Source organism: Gallus gallus, chromosome 1 (genome assembly GCF_016699485.2).
Source record: "Gallus gallus isolate bGalGal1 chromosome 1, bGalGal1.mat.broiler.GRCg7b, whole genome shotgun sequence".
Taxonomy (NCBI): domain Eukaryota; kingdom Metazoa; phylum Chordata; class Aves; order Galliformes; family Phasianidae; genus Gallus; species Gallus gallus.
In genome coordinates, this window is record NC_052532.1 from 166234419 (window position 1) to 166253572 (window position 19154).

The following is a 19154-nucleotide window of genomic DNA, read 5'->3' on the forward strand; positions in this document are numbered from 1 at the left end:
TTTGTTGTAAATGCTTTTTAAAAAAAATGTTCAGAATATGTTGCTTAGATAATATATAACGGGTGTTTTTTAATATGCACTGCCTTAGATTGAAAGATGGGGCTTTAAGGACAATAACAGAAATGAACGTACGCTAAACAGAAGGAAAAGGTTACTGAATTTTAATCCTTCGGGTTCATTTTAAACTATCTGACAGCTGGATTACACACATAGAGAGAGCACACAGATGGCCTTAAGGAAAAAAATTCAGACAGAAGAGGAAAGATTCTGAGCGAGCATCACAAGAAGCACAGCTACACCTACAGAGACTTTCTCAAATAGGTGTTTGAGTTAGCCACACAGAGCAAGAGAAGGCAACAACAAATGCAGTATAAACTATCTGAACGTAATCATTTTTTTACGTTCTAGCACCAAATCTAAGTCTTATTCACAACACTAGGACTTCACAGGGGATGATATAAACAATTACCAAATGCACGAAGTGGCTGTGTGACAGTCATGATTGAGTCTTTGAGTCTTTGAGTCTTTGAGACTCACTCAAAGAATATTTAGGCTGGAGGTTGACAGAGAAAATAAATAGTGTCTTTTTTTAATTCATGCTAACTATTTTAAGTGGAATTTCATGTTGTTTATATGAAGATAAACATCATAAATTTACGTTATGTCATATATCATTATAAGTTCATAGAATCATTAAGGTTGGTAAAGACCTCCAAGGCCTCGAAGACTTCCAAGATCGTCCAGTCCAACCATCCACCTTCCACTCATATTTCCCCACTAAACCATGTCCCTGAGTACCACATCTACATGTTTCTTGAACACCTTGGAGCTCTTTCTCTCACTGAGCTTTAGGAGGATATTGTATGGTAGAATCAGCTTGTTGTTATCTAACAACTGAATAATTATCAAGGAATTATGCAGTACTTAGTGAATATAATGACAGCAAAGAACATTATATATGCTGCAGATGGAATTCTAATTTAACAATATTTGAATAAGATTCAAATAAGATTCAAAAAGGTATTTGTATCTGACCTCTCTGTAATTATTTTTTAATGTATCTGCAAGTAAAACAGCAAGTAGAAAATTCATATTTGTTATTGCCTTGCATAATATCAGCCTTATGTTAAAATTTGTGATGAGGTGCTCAGCTTTGGAAAATTAAAAATATCACTTTCAGGAATTGGAGGCAAACCTCTACTGCAGTACAAATACAAATACAAATGGCTATGCAGCATCTGTTAATATCAGAGCATATGTTGGCTACTGACATATTTTGATGGAAATGTTAAACTGCTTCTTGTTGCTGACATTAAAGCATAAAAAGAAAATACTAATCATATTCTGGAAATATTCTGCATCTCTTTCTCCTCTTGATACAATTACTGAAGACTACCTCCTTATTTTCTAGGGGTTTCTACTTCATTTGTATAATTCTATTTCCATGGCAGTAGTAACTTGGTAATTTAGCAGTCTTCTTTAAAAGAAACTTTGCCTGCAAATTCATCATCTCCAAAGTAACATTGAATCCAGCATGTAGGTTCTTACATGTCCTATTCACTTTAAATACACACTTGTGGTGCTGCTGCAGGACAGCACTTGTGGCCAAGGATTTTTTCACTGTAGATGTCCTCTGATCACAAATAAAGTGAGATTGACCTGACTGACATGATTCTGTGGTTGTATTGACTAGCACTTGTTGTTGCTTATGATTTTTAGAGGATAAAGTTTAAGTTGAGGGAGGGAAGATTCAGTTTGGATGTCAGGGGGAAGTTCTTTACTATGAGAGTGGTGAGGTGCTGGCGCAGGCTGCCCAGAGAGGTTGTGGATGCCCCTTCCTTGGCGGTGTTAAAGGCCAGGTTGGATGGGGCCCTGGGCAGCCTGGTCTGCTATTAAATCGGGAGGTTGGTGGCCCTGCCTGTGGCTGGGGTGTTGGAGATTCATGATCCTTGAGGTCCCTTCCAGTCCCTTCCAACCCAGGCCATTCTGTGATTCTGTAAAGAGGACCAACCTCTTACCTGCAAGCCCTCCCCACCAAACTCCTCTACACAGCCAAGGTGACAAATCTGGAGTCAGTCCTAGATCTGTCCTTGAACTTTTGGGAGGAGAATGTGTTATTCATGCAGGAAGCCCGTATACAAGTCCTAACAGTGCTCATGTTTAACATGTCCGTGGCCATGCCACAATATGTTTTTATATTTTATAATTGATTTTGTGTTGGGCTTTTGTGGGGTTTTTTTTCCACTTAATGAGATTACATAAATAACGAGCAAATTGCAATTTTGGCAGTGCAGATACTGGATGGGTGAATCAAGCTTTTGTAATGTCAATGGGCATTACTGTCTTAACCATGTACACTCAAAAAATTAGCTTTCCTCATTGCACAGAGGTTTGTAATCCTTGATAGACAGCACATGGTTAAAATGTATGAGAAATGTAGGAGTTAGGAGTGTTAAAATGCTTCTTGGAAGAGCCGTAGAACACCTCTGCTGTAGAGACTCATCATCTCTGCAAAAATCGTTGCTGAAATTGGTGAGGAAAAGATTATTAGAGCTGCTCCGCAGTGTGGGTGGAATGGGCTTCTGTCAACCTATTAATGAGTCTGTCCTCCCCGACAGCTCTAGTGATTCTTCATGTATTAAAACAGCCAACTGCTGTTCTCACGTTATTTATATACTGAATGAGCTTTTATCCATTACAGTGTGATGGACAGTACATCCCTCTTCCAAGTCTGCAGGGCATAGCTGTGCTAAACATTCCCAGCTATGCTGGTGGGACCAATTTCTGGGGAGGAACCAAGGAAGATGATGTGAGTAATATTGAACAGAAGTAACCTTCCAGGGAGACTACTTGAGTTTAAACCATATCTTCTTGTGTTTGATTTTTTAATTGAGAATATATATATCATGATTTCGCATTGTCTTTTGTCGTGTTCTGCTGTAAATGTGGTTTCTCAATGCATACATTCCTCTGTTACATTCTAACAATAAGGAAAAAGGGCAAAGATAATCACACGGTTTATATCCAAATTTTCCTCCTTCTTTTCAAACAGCTTTGAGCTAATGGGTGGTCATTCAGAAATGAGGACGGATACATTTACTGATTGGTAATTAAGTGAGGATAGTAATCTGCTTTTTAAATACTATTTTCGTTGAGCTTTTTTTCTCTTCTGCCTGAAATCTCTGGAGAAACGTTGCACTACTCAGATACCTGAATGATTTACAGTGTGAAGCAGTCTGACTGCTGCTCTCTGCTTCACGCCCAGTGCAGCCATTGTAATTGCTAGCAGATCATCCCAGTTCTGAATGTCCCAATTTACTGTGAGATCTGACTCACCTAAAACTGTACTTGCAAATTAGAGTGTGGTTTTAATATCAACAATCCAGGACTTTTTTCACTAGAATGCTTTTGCTTTCTTGCGACTTACTGCTCTCTGGTTAATACATACATAAAAGTCACACACACACACACACAAAAAAATCCTGAATGTCCTTTTCTTAGTTTGGGTGTATGTCAGAGAATGGCAGTTATGTTTATATTTGGCTATGGGTATGTCATGTTTTGATATTCTTCATGTTCACATTCATAGCCTTGAAGCATATCTAACATCTGCTTAGCTCCTATTCAGGAGATCTTTTTCTCCCTGGGCCGTTTCACTGAGAGAGATCCGTCCTAGCTGTCATACTGGCATACAGCAAGTGTATATATCTTAGAGCAGTTTTATTGATATTTGTGGTTGTCTGTTGCCAGAAAAGTGACATGTTTATTCTGGACAAAGTTAGGAATGTAATTCACTGCTTTACTGCAATCCTGAGTGACTGATGTCATTGATGGTGGTGATCTGAAATGCTGCCAGTTCTGCTTATCTGGACAAAAGGAAGATGTTGCCTTGATGGCTGTGACTCCAGGCCCAATGCAGTTGCATTTTCATTCTTTGACACTCATCTGTTCAAGAATTACCTCAGTGCCATCCTGGGATGGTCTGAGAACAGTTGCCACGTGGATGGGGTACTGAACGATGGCAGCTGTGCAGCCTTTTGCCTCAGAGGGCTTCCTCAGTCCCTGGGCCAAAAACCACCTCACTGCACTGGGGTGAAGACTCCCATTGGTCAGGGGAACAGCAGGGAACAAAGTTCTTCCTCGCTTCCCATCCTCACCCTCCCTAAGACATTGCTGCAGCGATTAGCTGGTTTATGCAGTCCTGGATCTTCATTCTCTTATTCTTCACCTCCAGGGAATTCACTTTCAAGGGGCAGGACCTGACTAGTTTTGGCTTTGGGCTCCTTTGGAGGCTTTTCTCTTGTATGGCGTCTGGTGTCATTGAAGCAGCTTAGTTTGCACATGGTGCCAATTAAGTTTGCCTGAGTACCACTCAGAGAAATGGTCTCTTTACCCACTGTAACCTTAATGGAGTTATATCTGCTTGTTTTTCTCCCTTGTTGCTCCCTGTTCCATGCCAATACGAAATGGTCAGTCTTCAAGGGCCTTAGGGGTAGGCTTAGACCCTATGTCTCTTGAACAAATTGAACTCCAGCCTGGGATACCCCTCTAACACGTCTGAGTTTTTCTGTAGGACACCAGCTGCCAACAGCACACACTTGGCTTTGTGCACTTTTGTAAACTCATGGAAATTCAAAGCCTTAACTGGATCAGGATGTTTGTTCCATGCAAAAGCAGTTTTCACATTTACAGCAGATAATTATTTACACTGAAAACAAGGTTCTTCTCACTATTAAGGCAGCATTTATCAAAGCTGAGAGTGGGCTCAGACACTGGTTTCCAGAGAATACGGACTATAGGAAGGTAAGCATTTCTGAGGAAAAAAGCCACACCATTACTCAACTTCAAGAACCTCTTAGATATTAAATACCTTAGCTGAGTGGAGGTTTGAACTAGCCCTTCTTCTGGTGTTGAAAAACATTCTAGTCTGCATACTGAACTGTGCCATCCTTTATATAAAGGGATACCATTCAGATGCTTGAAATGTTGTTGTCATTGCTGCTTTAAGATAGTAGTTGCCTTCTGTCTATGATATTTCACTCGTATGGCATTTGTAGGGATGGTGTAGTTATTCTAAGACATTTAAATGAATTTAAATGTTGAAATTGAATTTGTAGGTGAACCTAAAGAAAGGAAGGATGAGTTTGTTTATCATTTAACATGCACTGGGTTAACCATGGAAAATGGAATATTTTTTTTTCCTTTCAGATATTTGGGGCCCCATCTTTTGATGATAAAATCCTAGAAGTTGTGGCCGTATTTGGCAGCATGCAGATGGCAGTTTCAAGAGTTATCAAACTGCAGCACCACCGGATAGCTCAGGTCTGTTTCTTACTTGAAAGCACATAGCATAGTTGTCATCAATTTGAGATGCTGAAGTGTGGGGGTACTCTAGATGACCACTGCCCCACACATTAATAAAGCACTGACAGTGTTTTAATTTTAGTGGGTAACAAATTGCCTTTAATGATGGATGAAGTATGAAAGTGCTACACCCTTGAGTCCAATCTGGAGAGATGCCACAGCTCCTAGTAATCAACATATTTCAGGTGGCCTGTCAGCTTGATTAATATTTATGGCTCTGTAAAATAATGTGTTTGTTCTTTTCCAGTGTCGGTCAGTAAAGATCACCATACTTGGTGATGAAGGGGTTCCAGTGCAAGTCGATGGAGAGGCATGGATCCAGCCCCCAGGAGTTATTAAAATCGTACATAAAAACAGAGCTCAGATGCTAACACGAGACAGAGTATGTGGCAGAAAGTGTGTTGTGATATACCTTTGCTAACATTATTTTCCGTAGTATTTTGATTTAGTTATAACAGGAAAAAACAGTGCTTATAAGAATGTTCTGTAACTATTTATATAACTTATATATAATTACTTGTAGTTATATTACTTCCATAATAAGCCAGAGATATAACTGTTCTTTTGTATGAGTGACACAGCTCTTCGTTGGCCTTTGTCAGTTATGTTAGCGCTATTCTTGTTTTCTTATTAACATATACTAAGAAGAATGGTCACAATTTTATGTATTTTCATTTTGAGGCACTAGGTGTATAGACAACCACATACTGGAAGTTTAGCAAATTGCAGAAGTAGCAGGGTTGTATAATGTCTGTTTCTCATGATAGCTTTTGCAGATTTCTTTCTTGTCTCTCCATCCTACTAACCCTACATCCCATATGACAGTTCAGAAGGAATGGACACAAGCAGAATCTAGTCACAAAACCACTAAAGTTCATACTTATCTAGGATTACCATGCTAAAGGCTTAACTGTCCCTCAGTTCTCTGTCCTCTGACTGAATGTTGGATGTTGGACTTAGCATGGAATTAATGGCATTGGAACGGTATTCTGATGATTATGAAAGTTATTAAAATCTATTATTAAAATGTTAACTTTTTTCTTTAGATTTGAACCATGCTTTACTTTCAGATTTGATTTTACTGTCCTCACAAAATGTATTTGTATTATGACGGCCTTTGCATTCTTACAACTTTGGAAGACACTTGTTGAGGATATGAGAGGGAAAGAGGAAGAGAGGGAGAAGTGACACTTTCAGAAGTGACTTATTCTCTGTACTAAGTTTAAAAAAGAAAAGTAATGTAAGGATTTAGAGAGCTTATATTATTTATATAAAATTGTGTGCAATTCCACATGCTTTTACATATATAAACAGAAGTGCTGCAAATGCTGTGAACTGAACCTGTAATTTGTTTTGATCAGGCCTTTGAAAACACCTTGAAGTCTTGGGAAGACAAACAGAAGTACGATTCCTGCAAATCTGTCATTCGATCTCCCTTATACCCTCAACAGGCTGTTGAGTTGGCTACAGAAGAAGAGGTCACACAGGTCCAGCTGTGTTCACAAGCTGCAGAAGAACTTATTACGAGGTACAATAGAATAAGAAAACTCAATTTGGCAACCTGTATACCAAGACTGAATCATTCATGCAAGTGCATGTGTAGACTTAGTAGTGTGTATTTTATTATCTTTTGTTAGTTATTTTTCGAGGCTCAACTTGCTTCTGTATGTAATCGGTCAGAATTATCAGTCTTGAGAAAACTGACTTTTTGAAGGAGCAGTAGACAAAGAAAACTGGAAAGCTTCTTTATGGAGAGACTTTCAATTGAAGCATCTCATTTTAATCAAAAGCAAAAACGTATTTACTGGGAAAAAGAAAACCCTGGAAATCTACATTAGAAGTTAATAATGTGGATGCATCCGTCTTATCTAGTAATGCCGTGTTACCTAGGTAGTCAATTAACTGATATTTACAAAACTCTATACATCTGATCTGTTTTTTTGGTGCACATTTTACAAGAGGAGCCTTAGTCCTGGAATATTTCTCCATTGGTTATGGAGGGAATCTTGGCTATAACAGGTATAGGTATCTACATTCCTGATATTTCATACTGTGGACAGATCAATCTCAGGTGTTTGACTCTTCCTATTTTTTTTTTTAATAACATAAAATATTTTCCTGTTCCAGCAGCTTCTGACCAGCCAAATCTTTTCTTCTGTTGACTTCCTTTTCCACCATTACTGCTTCCTCATCCATTTTTATTTCTCCTTTAAGTCCTTTTATTCACATTTTTTAAAAGATAAGCACTTTTCAGTAAACATGAAAGTTTTTCTGAAGTATTTTACAAGTAAACAGTTAACACACTAACATTCAAGGAGCCCAAGTTGCCAGATAGTATCTTCATACTCTTTTGCATTCATCTACTCATTCATAGTTATTGTAGCTTTTCATTTCATTCTTAATACTCAAAATCTTCATCTCTGTGACCTTGAACACTTCAATAATATCACAGAAACAATCATAGAATCATTGAATGGCTTGGGTTGAAAAGGACCACAGTGATCATCGAGTTTCAACCCCGCTGCTATGTGCAGGGTCGCCAACCACCAGACCAGGCTGCCCAGAGCCACATCCAGCCTGGCCTTGGATGCCTCCAGGGATGGGGCACCCACAGCCTCCTTGGGCAACCTGTTCCAGTGCATCACCACCCTCTGAGTGAAAAACTTCCTCCTAATATCTGACCTAAACTTCCCCTGTCTCAGTTTATTTATATACATGGGTTGAGATGATAGTGAGCTACTGGTATAGAACTGATTCTATTGCCTTACTTGTTTTCAAGAACGGCTTTTTTCAGAAGCCATTTCAGTAAAGAAGATGCAGCAATTTTCACAGAAAAAATTATTTAAAAAACAATTTAATTGAAACATTTTATGATGCTGCTGTTAAATTCATCAGAATGATAATCTGTCATAAGCATCAAAAGTAATTCTTGGAGTGCCTGTTTAGTAGCACTGGTAATATAAAAAGAACTACATTCTTTCTGTGCTGGTGATCTAAGTAGACATAGAAAAACAATGTAGATCATTGGTTTTCCAGCCTTCTGGCTTCTCTGGGCTGCAGTGAGTGAATAGGAATTGTCTAGAGCTGCATCTACTTAAGTTGCTATGAAAGTAATGCCTCCTAATTATTTCCATGGAAGCAACAACAGATACAAAGAAAACAATAATGCTATTCAAAAGAACAAATTCTCACCCATGAAACACTCTTTTTCAATGTAGTCACCATAATTAGCTATACGTTTTCACCAGTGTGAACAAGAGCCTACATTCTCTGCTCGTAACAATCTGCACCAGCAGAGGTGACCCACTGTCACCGTCCCCACTGTTGAAATGCACCACCCACTGCCTCACTGTGCTCACATCCACTCTTAGATCTCCATAAACCTTCAGCAAATGTCAGTGAATGTCTGTGAGCTCCATTTTTTCTGCATGAAGAAATTCATTGTCACACCTGTGCTTTATATGCACTTCTATGTCAGATGCCATTCTGTCAGACTGCCCCTCTGCTGCCATCTGTTACACGGTAACAGCATGTAATGGAATATTGGTGGGTATTCTTTATGAAGAATATTTAATGCTTTTTAAGATACCTTCAAATAAGTTAACTTAATATGTGACCATTTTCCTTTGTGCCTCATTTGGGTTAAGAGCCCCACATTTTTTGGTACAAATTTTGCTATGTCATAGCAGAATAAATCTCCAGTCTTATGGATGTCATTTATAGGAGATGCTGAGTTGCTTCAAGTGATACTTGTGATTGAACTTCTGTTATAAAGAACTGTATTTCCTAAGTATTTCATGAATGTTGTCTATTTTTTTCCTATGATAATATTGTATACTCTTAAAAATTGTTCTTTAATGGAGGTAAGAAATATTTTTCTCTTTTTCCTGTGTTTTTTTTTTTTTTTTTTTAGAATCTGTGAAGCAGCAAAAATACATGGCCTCTTGGAGCAGGAGCTTGCTCATGCTGTTAATGCATGTTCACATGCATTAAATAAAGCCAACCCAAGGTTTCCTGAGGTAAAGGAAGAACAGAAGTTTCCATTAAGTTTTTATTATTTTTAAGTGAATGCATTACAAGTAAATATATGTGTGAAGTTGTGACCTAGGATCAGTGTGTACTCCCCATTCCCATACTGCAACATGTTGAGTGATGGTTAATGATGTTTTTATAATCAGGGCTCATAAATATACTCACCATACCTAAGTTTAAAATGAAATTGCTTAACAGATGAATGGATGCTGTATCCTGTCGTTTTTGTCCCTTCTTCTAAGATGAAAGTGAAGGGAGATATGCACAGATCACTCCTGAAGTATTGCCTTTCCTATTTATTTCCATAGAAACTACAACAGATACAAATACAATAACGCCGTTTGATGATAGAGCAAATTCTCAGCTACAAAGCACTGTTCTTTATCATAGTTACTACCAGTGGCTATGCTTTTTCTCCAGCAGTGAACAAGAGCCTGTATGCCGTGCTCGTAACAGTCTGCATCAGCATAGGTGACCCACTGTTGCTGTTGCCACTGCTGAAACACATCACCCACCGCCTCACTGTGCTCACATCCTCTGTTAGGTCTTCATAAACATTCAGCAAGTGTCAACGAATGTTGATGGGTGCCATTTTCTCTGCCTGGAGGAATTCCATGTCACACCTTCGCTTCATGTCAGACACCATTCTGTCAGAGTGCCCCTCTACTGCCATCTGTCACACGGCTGCGACATGTAATGGGATATTGGCAGGAAGGTTCATCCTCTACTGCCATGCCACCGACATCCGCCTCTGATTTTAGGTCTGATATAATGAAAGGGAAGCATGGCATTTGGAGCAGCCAATTCTGAAGGTGTGCTGGATTGCATAGCAGCAGGAAGTCTCAGCTCTTTGCATGACTAGGGGAACACCCAATAGCTGATCAGTTTGATAGAAATCACATTCAAAGATTCTGAAATTTCTTAATGTGAATGTGAATTGGAAAATCTGTCTATAGAAGAGGGAGAAGAGTCCCCTCCTGATCTGTATGGTATCTTAGAAAGCAGAATATGTAGTTTCTGCATTCATCGTTATCCCACTCAGCTGATGTTCCCTTTTGTGAGTGCTGGATGTTAGAAAGGCACTTCAATGACTCAATATGTGGAATGTCTGAATTTTGTTGTGGTGGGGAAATAGCCAAAGGGAAGGTTGGATTGGAGGCACAAAGAAAATATGTCTGTTGTCTTTTGGAAGCAGTGAAGAGTTCAGTCCATCTGTAGAGGAGATACACAGTCTAGGGTGTTCATCCTGAAGTTATGCAACAGTGCATATTAGATCAAGCAAGGTGATGTGCTAATATAGTTCTAAGCAGGAGTAGACCAGACTCATATCAGCAAACAGCAAAAACAGTATGTGAAGTAAGCTGACATCTACCTGCAGACAGTTATTCAGACGTCTCCAGACACAACTAGAGGCATGATAAAGGTTCAGCAAATTATATTACTACATACAGGTCAGTTCTTGTGGATGTGTTCATAGAAATTTTCATGCTTAATTGTTACTCAAATGTTATGCACAGAATGCCAAGGGAGCAGAGGGCTGAGTCCCCTTCACAATTGACAGTGCTGTTTTCAGGGGTTGGACCCAAAGATGAATAATTAGGTGGAGTCTTTCTACATAGTTTTAACTAACCTAATGTTATTTATGGCAACTATGTTAGTTAACCTTTGGTTCTTAAAATATAGCTAGCAGCTAACTTATCCTAAAGTTAAGGTGGGTGATTCAGATCAACAGTCCATTGCCATCCATGAAAATCATGAATTCATCTCACAGGGGCTGCTCACTGGCTCTTCAATATTTTATAAGGTCATATTAAATAAAGTTGAGAAAAGACAGTAAATAGATAATATATTTTTCTTTTTTGTGATCTCAGTGCTGAAGAAGTTGTCAGTGTAGCACTATAAATTGATGTATTTCTCCTAGAAGAATACATGGTGAATGCTGTAAGCACAAAGTACTTATTCTCAGTCCAACTAGCATCCCATCAAATAATTTTTATGCTTCTTGTTCTCCAGAGCCTTACCAGAAACACTGCCATGGAGATAGCTGTCAATGTGAAGGCCTTACATAATGAAACTGAATCTCTGCTAGTAGGAAGAGTTCCTTTGGTAAGTTGACAAAATACATGATTTTATTCCCTCATACTTGGTGTGATTTGTTCTTTGATTTAGAATAGTAGCACAGAATTTATGATGTGCCGTAAGCAGCTCTGTAAGGCCAGGTTGAAGATTTTACATTACATTTATGCCTGGAATCAGAATGAGTTATGAATTCCTGTCCTAGGTTAGTGTGCATCTTCCATCACTCCAGACATCTATAAGTCATTGCCTGGGTTGCCCTTTTTATTAGTCAGTGGAGAAAAATAATATCCCTGTTGAGGCTGATTCGTTCCCTGCTGCCGTAGAGGCCTATCTTAGAAAAAGATAAATCATCTTCTGGAGGTTTAACATTTCAGAGAACTTCCAGAGTTCTATTATGTGACCACCTTCAGAGTTTAAATAGAGCCTGGAGTGAGAGCTGTTTGGGCACGTATATTCAACTTCTGCAGATCTAATTTAGGCAAGCAAATCTCACCTTTATTTTAATATCTAGCAGGAATTATTTTGTAACCTTTAACTGGTAAGTGCTCAAGAAACTTCTGATGGCGCTTCAAGACTTTTCATCTTCTCCTTTGGCTAGTGTTTCTGTCCCTACAATGATGAAGGCTGCTTAGGAATTGTTGTACCTGGACGTATAATTAGAAAATACCTTTATCTGACATTGTGAAGAGAAAAAAAGAGGTCAGGTTTTCTTTGCTTGTCCAGTTTTAAAGTAACAATATACTCAATAGTAAAAGTTATATTTTCTTTGGATTCAGAAACAAATGTATTAATACCTTATCGTTGAGTTTATAAGGAAAAATGTATATTAGTAGGAATGTTTAAATTTGGCTCAGTTAGGGTATGAAACTTATTGGGGCAGGTTCAGATACCTTTTTGCAAGTGAAAATTGGTATAAGTCTGTTCTGTAGTAACCGCTTAAGTTTTAAGAATGGAATGGAGTAGAACAAAACATCCTGGTAGCCTTATTGGCATTATTTTATAATTGCTGAGGCTACTTTAGACTACTAAATCACACTATTCAATCAGGGATATATGAAATGTAGGGCGTTTCTTGCTCTGTCAGCTGCTACCTTCATACATGGTTTTCCAGTCTTTCTCCTCTGGCAAACATTCTTTCTGTAGTTTTCCTCTTTTAATTTTATGTCTCTTCAGTTTTCCTTCATTCCTCTCTTGTGTGATCAGAGCTCCCTGTAGCTGTAAATTGCTGCTTTTGTTACTTATACTACTTGGTAAGCTTTTTCTCTGGTTGCCATTTACCAGCTCTGAGTCCTTCCATTATGGCTTCTGAAGAGGAATGTAAATACATATAAGAGTATATGTAAATACATATACAAACTTCCATCTTTTGTAAGATTAATAGATTGCATACAATGGTATTAGCTAGGTAACATCAAATAATGAAATAGCTAGAAAAAATATTCTTAGTGAAATGAAAAGATAGGACAATGAAGCTGATTTGTGGAATATCCCAGATGGCTGGAATACAGCTTGGAGAAGTGGTAAAATGTTATGATTTGTCTAGATATTTTCCAAACACACCATTTCAATTTTTACTTTTTACAACAGCCCCAGGCAACCCTACAGGCATGGGGAGGAGTGGCTGGAAAGATGCCTGATGGAAAGGGATCTTGGTCTACTGATGGACGGTCGGCTGAATATGAGCCAGCAGTGTGCCCAGATGGCCAAGAAGGCCAATGGCATCCTGGCTTGTATCAGAAATGGTGTGGTGAGCTGGACTAGAGAAGTAATCCTGCCCCTGTACTCAGCATTGGTGAGGCCTCACCTCGAGTGCTGCATTCAGTTTTGGGCACCTCAATACAGAAAGGACATGGAGGTGCTGGAGCAGGTCCAAAGAAGGGCAACAAGGCTTCTCTACCTTGGAGAATATGCCCTGTGAGGAGAGGCTGAGGGAACTGGGGCTGTTTAGTCTGGAGAAGAAGTGACTGAGGGGAGACATTATTGCTCTCTTCCAATATCTCAAAGGTGCTTACAGTGAGTGCGGGGTTGGTCTCTTCTCACTGGTGGCAGGTGACAGAACAAGGGGAAATGGCCTCAAGTTGTGCCAGAGTAGGTTTAGGTTGGATATCAGGAAACCCTTCTTTACGGAAAGGTTTGTTAAGCATTGGAATAGGCTCCCCAGCGAGGTGGTTGAGTCACCATCACTGCATGTGTTTAAAAACCATTTGGATGTGGTGCATGATTTGGCAGAGGGTTGTTAGAGTTAGGGTGGTATGGTTAGGTTGTGGTTGGACTCGATGATCTTCAAAGTCTTTTCCAACCTGAGCAATTCTATGATTCTATGGTTCTATGATTTTCCAATATACTGAGGGGGAGAAGGATGGCAATATGCTTCATTTCAGTTGAATGAAATAATCTGAGCTCACTGAAATGAGATATTTTCATATGAGAAATTTTGTTCAGGAATAAAATGAAAAGGTCCTTTATTTTAAATGCTTCTTCTTTAGTGTTAAATTTTATCTTAGGTATAAAAATCTTTTTCTAGATGTTATAGGAGGAGAATTTACCCTAAATTCGCTGATTCCTCTTTTGCCAGAAATGTACCATACGTTTCTGTTGGTTTTGTTTTCCCAGGGGCAATAATTGTAATGCATACACATTCTTACCATCAGATGAGAGTTTTTTGTCCTCAAGAAAAATATCTTTGAAAATCAAGCCATTAGATGAGTGAGAGAGAAATGCTTACTTCATTCATTTGTATAAAAATAAAAGACTTCATAAATACTGTGTAAAAAATGAAAACACAAGAAATGTTGTAACTTCTTCAAAGCCAAGTGGGTCATCCTCTCAGCTCAAAATTAACTGAACTGTTCAATGTGAAGAAATTGAAGGTTAAATAAAGATCAGAGTCTGTTTATGGGCACCAAATTCTTTCCCTAAATTCTGTGAGCCTTAGAAGAGAGGGAAAACACTGCAGCAGGATGGAGCTGGTATTTCCAATATAGCTGTAGTAAATAGCAATACCTTAGTAGTCCCTACTCTGAAAAAAGTGGTAATATGTGCCAACTACTGAAGCAAAGGAAAGAAGTTTCTGTTAGGTAAGATAAATGAATGCGGACTTCTAATTTATCACCAAACTCCTAAAAAGTCAAAATCTTTTTCCAGCGCTGGAAATCAAAGATTCTCTTACAAATCCCTTTTTAAAAATGCATCAACCTGTATGTAACATCATTAGACCTCTTCAAAAGGATGTTTTAAACTGCTTTGGGCCTACTTTTACTTCAAAGAGAAAAACTGGTCTTCAGATTGCTTTATTAGTGATTCCAAGTGATTCAAAATTCATTTCCTTGACCCATAATGATGCTTCAGCAAAACCAGATAAGCCTGGACTAGCTTTGCTGTGGATGAGCTGTTTGCCTTTCCCCTTCCTCACAAGTTTGACTCATGCAACAGCTGAAGAGCACAGCTTTCAGATCAGGGGTTTGAGGTTCTCAAAGTGTTTGTTGATAGAGCCAAATTCCTGTAGGCCAGGAAGTCCCAAGCTTTTTACACTGCCACCACTTTCTTTTCCTCTTTGGCCTTTACTGATAACTTTGGCTTTTTGTCTCCCCTCTGGGGCTGCAGTCTGCATAGTGCAGATCTTTATCACCCCTTCAGGGATGGAGTGTCTTAGCTAAGGCACAAGATCACTCAGAGGGTGGTGACACACTGGAACAGGTTGCCCAAGGAGGCTGTGGATGCCCCATCCCTGGAGCCATTCAAGGCCAGGCTGGATGTGGCTCTGGGCAGCCTGGTCTAGTGGATGGCAACCCTGCATATAGCAGGGGGCTTGAAACTCGATGATCGTTGTGGTGCTTTTCAGCCTAGGCTATTCTGTAATTCCATCCATTTCCTCTTATCTGACCTTGAAAAAGTGATCCATCATATGAAGAATTTCGCAAATAATAACTTGGGCCTACTGCCACATACTCAATTTTTCTACAGCCCTTTTCATACAAAGACTTCTGTTTCACTGTTTATTTGCATTGGTTTGTGTGTAGTAACAACATATCTAGCTTTAAATGTTATATATTAACAAAACTAAAAGTACTGCTTTTCTGGCCTGCTTATAAACAGCAGTTGGAAGCACCCCATGAAGAGCTGTTGTCTGATGCTTTGCACAGCGTGGAAATAGAGTTGAGAAAACTTGCTGAGATACCCTGGCTTTATTATGTTTTTCAACCAAATGATGATGAGGTGAGTTTGATTAATATTTCCTGTTTCTAATTAGAATTATTCTTCTGTTAAGAAGAAAGAGTAAATCAGACTTCTCTGATTTAATCTGGAAATACAATTTCAGTAATGATGCTGTCTGCTGTGAGCAAGTTTCTAAGCATAGGACATATTTTTTGTTATATATTTTTCTCCCTCCTTGAAAATGTTTTGAATGGTTATTTAGGAAATGAAACAGGTATGGAAATAAATCCTGATATAATGCTTTACAGAAGTAAAATTTGGTCTTAGTTTTTGAGATTAACTATGAATTACTGTCTCAAGTATGCTATTTAATTTAAAGTTAAAAGTTAATTAAAAGTTATTACATCTGTTCTCTCATGCAGGATCCCCCTCTGGATTATGCTAAAAGAAACAACAGAAGTACAGTGTTTCGCATAGTGCCAAAGTTTAAAAAAGAAAAAGTTCAGAAGCATAAGACGAGCCCTCAGCCTGGTATGTGTTTTGAAATTACAAGAAAAATAGTAGCATTTGAGCAATATGTAATTTTGTTTCTCCTTCTTTTTTTCTTTTTTTTTTTTTTTTTTGATAAAAATTGAAATGATGTACTCCACCAAACTGTAAACTCTTGACCCTGATAGAGTGAAAGGCAGTTGAACTGACTGGTATTTTCATTAGGATGAAGATTGCCTTCAATGAGTTTAGAAAGCATTCAGTAACATCCCAAGACTATCAGATGAGCCAAAGAACTACTGCACAAATATTTAGATAGCTACCTTTTTTGTCATGAAACAGGACCTGTGTCTTCGCTGATGGTTACAGTTGATTAACTCATAGTAGCACAAGCCATACATAAACACATCATTTCCCCATGAAACTTCAATTCAGGTCTTTCAGGTTAGTTTCAGGAGCTTTGTAATGCCTTTATCACGCTGGTTTAATTAACCAGTTATTCTTGAATTTCAGATGAGTTTGAGTTCAGTAAGTTGGGCAAGTCAAACAAAAAGCCATGATAGTCAATATTGATCTTTTAATTAGTAGTAGCTGAACAAACTCCGCTCTCCTCTCTTCCCTCTGTTATCCATGAACTTACTTAATATTATGTCCAGGAGTTAATCAGTGATCAAATGGTCCTAAAACTGTTTCCACATCTTTGTCTTTTTAATGGACAACCTGCAAAATCTGCATAATTTTGCCACTGTTGCTTAGACTTCTAGATTTCAGATTAGACTTCAGATTCACTTCACTGTAAAACTGAATCAGCATTGGATGATGTTGCAAAATTGTACCAATAAGTAGCATAGCTGTTTTTTAGGACTAATGTGGGCAACTAACCTTAGAGAACAATGTTTTACAGAGAGCTTATTCATGGCCTGTGTAACAAGTAGCTTAAAGAATACTTGTAGCATTAATTAGTACTAGAAAATGTTAATTAAAACTGAACTTGCTTGCTGCCATTGCTATATATGAAGTATGGTTTATGTATTAATTTTACCTGTTGATTAGCTTTTGAAGGCTTTCTCCTCTCCCTGGATGATAACTAACAAATTAATGGTATGAAGGAGAACAACATTAGACTATGCGTCACTGATCCTAAGATGGTTTGGTGTGAATTTGTAGAGACATGAGGTTTTAAAGGCTTTACTGAAGAAACCGTAGTAAAGCTAAAAGCATGGCTGCAAAGCAAAGAACCCCAACTTTGTTTAGATACTTTCTCATGTTAACTGCTAACCTGTAACCTGCATGTAAAAAGGAAATTGTCGTTTTTTTCTGGAAATGACACTTCTAACCTTTCCCTTCGCTAGCACGGCAATTCTACTCTGTTTTCCATTCTCTTTGGCCTAACCTTTGCTTGTAATGCATTTGAGCATGTAGAAATTAAGGGGGTTTTGCTCTTAACTTTGGTAGTTCAAAAATGGGGCACAGATGAAGTTGCTGCTTGGCTGGATCTGCTCAGTTTGGGAGAGTACAAAGAAATCTTCATCAGCCATGACATCCGAGGCTCTGAGCTTTTACATCTGGAAAGGCGAGATCTTAAGGTATTTCCTTTGTGCTACTTTTCTGCTATTGACCATTTTCTTTGACAAAACAACAACCAACTTTTCTTCTTTCCCTGCACTTTTTATATGCTTTTAGCTTGGCTTACACTGTGCAAATATGCAATAAACTAATATGCGCTGTCCTTTGGCCTGAATTTCTTAGTGCTGAATTGTAATTTGAAACCAGAAATACCTGTGTTATGAGAAGTTTCCTTTTTACACCTCATGCAGAATGACAGCATTATAATTTATGTCAGAAGGCACAGGAAAAATACGTCGATATCTTACTGACATCAGTGTAATATAATGTTATCTTCGAGAGATCACTGTTTCCACTAATCAGGATCAGTGTGGATCAGTTTCTTAAGCTGGTATGATGATTTTGAATATATCTCCTGCAAGGTCAGCAGCTGCAATCAGCTGACCTGCTTCAAGTGATTTACTGTGCATCAAATGGATAAAGTAGGTGTGGGAGAGACAAGGAGCTTAATAAATGATGGCACTGGACACACATGGCATTGACGTTTGTGCATCAGAGTAGACTTTCACAGTAGCATTTCTCATTTCCAAACAACCTCTTCCTGCTTTTAGCTATATAGATTTTAAAAAGAACGTTTTCTTTTGTCTTTCCAATTGCCTCAAAGTTTAGCAGAGAGAAACATTACCTAGCAGTCTGAGATGGTTATTTGAGCTTGCTGGTCTTTTTTAAGAATGAGTTAAGTGCATCCATTGTATGTAATAGGGGCCATATCTTTGGGGATTCATTACATTAGTTTTTCCAGGAACTCGGTAGTAATGAGTTCTTGATAATGTGTTTTGCAACTGCTTTTAGCATGTAAGGGAGGAAATAGGATACTGTATAAATGGCAAACATTTACATTTAGGGTGCAAGTCATCACTCCAGCCACAGTGCAGTAGTCTCCAGAGATGAGCAATACTTCCATGCAGATGAGCCATTTTTCGTAAAGTTTCTTACATAGTTTGCAGTCCTGACACTATGAGGTAGTGCTTGCACTCTGTGAGAGTTGCAGTAGAATGTAGCTGATGAAGATAGATGTGTCCGATATGATGTGTTTAGTTGTTGTATATTATTTCATCTGTTGGTTCTAGATCACATAAGCTTCTTTCCATGGAAATTAAATTCCTTTCTTTCAGGATTGTACAGGGTAACCCCTCCCTGCAGAGAACTGCGTGGCAGTCCCTCCAGGCAAGCAACCATAATGCTCCAGTGATGGATGTTACATTTAAAGTTTAACTAAGAAATTTAGCATCATACGATGCAAAATTTTGCTAAAATGTTAAGGAATGTTTATAAAAATAAGATGTCAGGTTTGTTGAAATGAATTGAATAGTCCAGTTAGAGGGGACGTACCAAGATAATCTAGTTCAACTGCCAAAGTTGGTGGTTAAGACCAATGTTAAACTGAACTGAACTTAAATAACAGGATG

General features: G+C 38.4%; 1 protein-coding gene across 6 annotated transcripts in view; it reads left to right on the top strand.

Moving 5' to 3' along the window:
• The window catches only part of DGKH (diacylglycerol kinase eta), a 172343-nt gene that overhangs the window by 137196 nt on the left and 15993 nt on the right, over window positions 1-19154 (top strand). For 5 of the 6 annotated variants that reach the window (XM_001232790.6, XM_004938670.5, XM_040657552.2 and 2 more), the window contains 9 exons: window positions 2702-2809; window positions 5209-5322; window positions 5612-5746; window positions 6726-6892; window positions 9278-9383; window positions 11410-11502; window positions 15571-15690; window positions 16053-16161; window positions 17575-17705. In XM_001232790.6, coding sequence (XP_001232791.3) covers window positions 2702-2809; window positions 5209-5322; window positions 5612-5746; window positions 6726-6892; window positions 9278-9383; window positions 11410-11502; window positions 15571-15690; window positions 16053-16161; window positions 17575-17705 — 1083 coding nt within the window. The remainder of the gene's footprint in view (window positions 1-2701; window positions 2810-5208; window positions 5323-5611; window positions 5747-6725; window positions 6893-9277; window positions 9384-11409; window positions 11503-15570; window positions 15691-16052; window positions 16162-17574; window positions 17706-19154) is intronic. The other variant, XM_004938671.5, reaches the window with a different exon arrangement.